The 5,000-nt window shown below is 42.9% G+C and overlaps 1 protein-coding gene across 2 annotated transcripts in view; it reads left to right on the top strand.

The window, feature by feature from the left end:
* Positions 1-5,000, top strand: part of otofa (otoferlin a) — a 147,157-nt gene that overhangs the window by 48,686 nt on the left and 93,471 nt on the right. For both annotated transcript variants that reach the window (XM_076273067.1, XM_076273066.1), the window contains exon 3: positions 11-99. In XM_076273067.1, the coding sequence (XP_076129182.1) occupies positions 11-99 (89 nt within the window). The remainder of the gene's footprint in view (positions 1-10; positions 100-5,000) is intronic.

Genomic DNA, 5,000 nt, shown 5'->3' with positions numbered 1-5,000 from the left:
CTCGTTTCAGACGTTCCGTTGGCCCATTGGGAGTAAGGTGGATGGCAACGAGATTCTGGAGATCCAGGTGTACAACTACAGCAAGGTGTTCACCAACAGGTAGGTGGGACGACATGATTGTGTGATCACCTGGTCAGAAGGGTTTATCAAGCAGTCAATGAATATAATAGAAGATGCGGTCACACTTAACTTGGATAGTCCGATCACAGACTACAGACAGATGTTCAGATTATTATGACCGCCGCGCAGCGAAGCGGCGGTCATATAGGTTTAGTCAGATATTTTTTTTTTTTTTTTTTTTTCGCATGTCCAAATTTCCGTCAAGGATTCCCGGGACACTGTAAGACCGGGGTACACGAAACTTGGTGGGCATGTAACCCCACATGGATAGCATGGAACCATTGTTTTTTGTTTTGATCTGTAGCCCCCCCGCTGGACTGGACCCCCCGAAAGGAGGGTAGGGTAGACAAAGTTTTCTGTGAATATCTTGAGAACCGTAGGGCCTAGGATGACCAATTTTTTCCACATGTTTGCCTCCAGGGGTCATCTTAACCCATTCCATGTGCACACATGGGCATAAACAGATACACACGCACACACATACATTCACAGTAATCATACGTATGACACATACTCACACAGTAGACATATGTACGCATGCATGCACATACACAAACACAGACACATACGCAGGCACACACACACACACACACACCCACACACATAAACATAAACATGTACACGCACACATGCACACAAGAATTTCTCAGAATTATGAACAGGCAAGATGGGGGTGGGGTTGTATAAAATGAATTTTACATGTGAAATCTATGAACTAATCATGTTTTGGTACTTGTTGTCTAGCAGATACCAGTGAGAATTGAGTGTGGATAATGCAATTTAGTGAGACAGTTAGAATCATATAGGCCTTTCAGCGTGATTTATTTTTGTGGAAAAAATGTGCTGGACTGGGCGGCGGTCATATTTTGTACCGCTCGGCGGTACATCTAGTTAACAAACTATCTGTTGACATTCTGTTCAGTACAACTTATAGTTAAGGTTAAGGTTAAGGGTTGGCTTTGGTTAAGGTGATTGTTCAACAACTATTTTACATACTGAATTTGAATCTCAGATGATCTATTAAGTTTCTGTGAGCTTTAGATATTATTCATCACTAACAGAGAGCACATTATGTATTGACTCACCAACAGACACAGACATTTATTAGCACCATTTATATCACTCAGACATCCAGAATAATTGTCTGCAACAATGCATGACAGTTAGTATCAAATGGTGTAGAAAACAAAAACCAGAAAATACACAAAATCCCTCACCCGCCTCTCCAAGCATTGCTGTGTCTAGAAAATACGCTAACCAACCACTGCTGTATACAAAGCGAGTGAGGGGGGAGCCAGCATTGGGCTATTATTTTCTTGGTTGCTGTTCAGCCTGCTAGCCTAATTTTTCTCTCTCAATGAAGTGCAATTTAGAGGGATCATTAAGTTGGGTCAGTAGGAATGTAGGAGTCGGGTCAGTGTCAGATATAATGGATGTTGTTTTATGCCAGAACTCATGCCTTACATTACATTACATTTAGCAGACAGATTTAGATTTAGATTTAGATTTGACCAAAGTGACTTACATATGTCAGCTATATTACAAGGGATTACATTGTCCCCGGAGCAACTTGGGGTTAAGTGCCTTGCTCAAGGGCACAACGGTGGAAGCCGGGATTTGAACCAACAACTTTCAGGCTCCTTAACTCATTGAATGCCAATCTGTTTTCGGAAGCTTTGTCCTAGAGTGCCAGCAATCTAGACCATTGTTGATGATTTTTGTACAGCCACAGCATATTCTGTGTTATAGCTATGAACACATACAATGGCTCGTTTAAAAGGTGAAGCTCTCAGTGGGTGCAAACCGTGTATTTCTACATGCCTCTGTTCCTGAGAAATCCCAAGCTAAACAGTGGTTGGTTTTCATCAAAATCGCTGTTTTTTTTTCTAGAAATTGAGATATAACGTCTTTCATGAAATATGAAGTGTGGCCTGTAAACTTTCCGGGAAGTGATCAGCGAGACCTGGTGAGACTGCCACCTAGTGATAGACCCACGAAAATGGCCTGGTTTTGAGATGACGTGCATGCGTCACTGATTCGACCCAAAGCGGCAACCGAGTTATGATAAAATGTCCAGATAAAATTTCCAGATTGTGCGTTTTCATGAGTTTTAGATCGTCATATATTTCATTTCCATTCATCACAGAGTTCCCAAAATCACATAAGGTGTGTTAGAGTGTGTAGTTTCGTAATTTAAAAAAAAAAGCTAAAAACGTAATATTACGTTTTTGGCACTCAACGCATGGGAAGAAAAAACTTAATATTACGTTTTTGGCACTCAATGAGTTAACCACTACACTACCACCGCCCACATGCACCTGTTCACACTCCCAGACCATATGCAGAAAGGTTCCAGTTTGTTCAGGTTGACAGAAAGTACAGTAGGGAGTGGGAATGGCTTTAGGGATGTATCTTTTCTGAGGAGTCCAATATGTCCTATGACATATGTTGAAGTGGATATACTGGTGATTTGGGTTCTTGGAACAGTGGGAAATGTTGGGTAACACTTTACTTGACAGTATCGACATAAGAGGGACATGACACTGTCATAAACACATGACACTGTCATGACATATGAAACCTAACCCTAACCCTAACCCTAACCATAACTTCTTATGACAAAAACTGAATGTCACTTAATAACAGAAGCGTTATGTCATACACGTTTATGACTTGTTTTTTGACACGGTCATGTCACTCTTATGTCGACACTGTCAAATAAAGTGTAACCAAATGTTATATTATAATATAAATGTATGGCTGTTCCTCAAGACTCTTTCCCCATGGTGCCCCCTAACATTTTAGGGCTGATCCTAAGCAAAAATATCAAGTAAAGGAAGTCCTGGGGACCCCAAAACTAGCTCTCAGGTCTTCAAAACTCAGCATACCTTTCTTGTTGAATAACTGGTCTAGTGTATAAAGAAATCTGTCACTTCAATGCTTACAAGCAAAGGGTTTGTTACCAGACATTAAGTGTGTATTGTGCCATAATGGAGTATTCAAATGCCACTTGCGGTGTAGCGCAGGTGGTCCTCCACCCGTTTAAAGATGGCCAATGTGTTGGTGATAATAGGGCCATAGGCATACACTTTTTGAAAGAAACACCTGCAAGGCAAGGTCCTGCAGTCTTGGACTTCCAATGAGGTTTTGCTCTATTTCTCTCCATGACCAACAGACCTAGCTTTGAGAGGAGAGTAATGTTATGCAGCGCTAGCCATGCCACAAATATGCAACTCCTAACCGAGGCTCCAGCTAGGGCTTGTCCCCCATGAACCCTCATACACACCACGATTTCCCATCATGCTTGCTAATCGAGTGTGTCTGCCATCAGATCTAAACCATCACATTCCCTCTGGCTCCGCACTTTACAGTGTCAAACACTCCACAGGACACGATGAAGGCTGACAGTTCCTTTCCACAGCTTTTAAGTGTGTAATGTGTATGTGTGTGTGTGTGTGTGTGTGTGTGTGTGTGTGTGTGTTGTGTGTGTGTGCGTGTGTGCGTGTGTGCGTGTGTGTGTGTGTGTGTGTGTGTGTGTGTGTGTGTTGGGGGGGTTAGTGTGTGTGCGCATCTCTATGCTTTGTCACCCGTGTTAAAGTGTTGTGTGTAATGGTGTCTGACTGCTGCACTCATGGCCTTCTTGTGTCCTCCCTGTCAGAGCAGTGTGCTTGTGTGTGTGTGTGTGTGTGTGTGTGGTTGTGTGTGTGTGTGTGTGATTGTGTGTGTGGTTGTGTGTGTGTGTGTGTGGTTGTGTGTGTGGTTGTGTGTGTGGTTGTGTGGATGTGGTTGTGTGTGTGTGGTTGTGTGTGTGTGTATCTATATGGGTGTGCGTGTGTCAGGGCTCCTGTCCAGTAGGAGTCAGGACTATTTAATTCCAAGCGGTTTAGTTCTCCGCGTTCAGTTATGAGAACTACAAGTTATGGTAGAGGACGGGGACAAGCACTGTTTTTCTGTGTACTGACGAAGTCGCTATTAAAGCAGCACTATGCAAGTTTTTCTTCAAAGTCATATTGATGGTAAGCAAATTTGTAATGCATTGGATACCTTTAACGCCACACTTTCCAATGTTAGTACATCAGCCTTAGCCTGGCATCAGTGTATATGTAGGCCTAGTTGCATGTTCAGTGACTAATGCTGTAGCCACAACTCTAGGTTTGACGTTGCTTTTGTCCAACAGTTTTATCATAATGTCATATGGGAAACGATTGTAGCATTAGAAGAGAAATACTAAACCATTATATTGCTCTAATTAGCACACGCCAGGTTTGCACTGCCCCTGACTTGCGTTTGATGGTGGCACACAGGTTTGTAACACACACACACGCTCTGGAGAGGATACAGTTATGGAGCAGTCAGACACACTCTGAGGACGACACTGATCTCATTTCCCATTCACTCACTGAGGACATATACATACACACACACACACCTCTCAGTCTGTGTCTCTCTTTTTCTCTATCTATCTCTCTCTCTCTCTCACACACACACACACACACACACACATGCACTGAGGCACCCCATTGAGTCAATGCATATTTTAAAGTTCTCTCAGCTGAAAATATCTTTCCAAGTTAAGAGGGCTCCTGTCAGGCTCTTCGTATCTGATTCACTAGCATCCCTTCCTTTCTTGTCCTTTCCCTCTTTGTCTTCTTTCCCCACACACCACATGTGTGTTTGTGTATTTAAATAGGGCATTCTTTTGGATGGGGTATGTGTGTGTGTGTGTGTGCATGTGTGGATGTGTGTATGTGTTTGTCTGCATGTGTGTGTGTGTATGTGTGTGTGTGTGTTTGTCTGCATGTGTGTGAGTGTGTGTGTCTGTGTGAGTGTGTGTGAGTGTGTGTGTGTGTGTGTGTGTGTGTGTGTGCAGCATGTGTCAT

Source organism: Alosa pseudoharengus, unplaced genomic scaffold (genome assembly GCF_046254945.1).
Source record: "Alosa pseudoharengus isolate Yale_2024_CS ecotype anadromous, Long Island Sound unplaced genomic scaffold, YU_APseudo_1.1 YU_APseudo_1.1_scf_7, whole genome shotgun sequence".
NCBI classification, from domain to species: domain Eukaryota; kingdom Metazoa; phylum Chordata; class Actinopteri; order Clupeiformes; family Clupeidae; genus Alosa; species Alosa pseudoharengus.
Note: the sequence above shows the minus strand (reverse complement) of the source record. Positions and strands in the feature narration are given on the sequence as shown.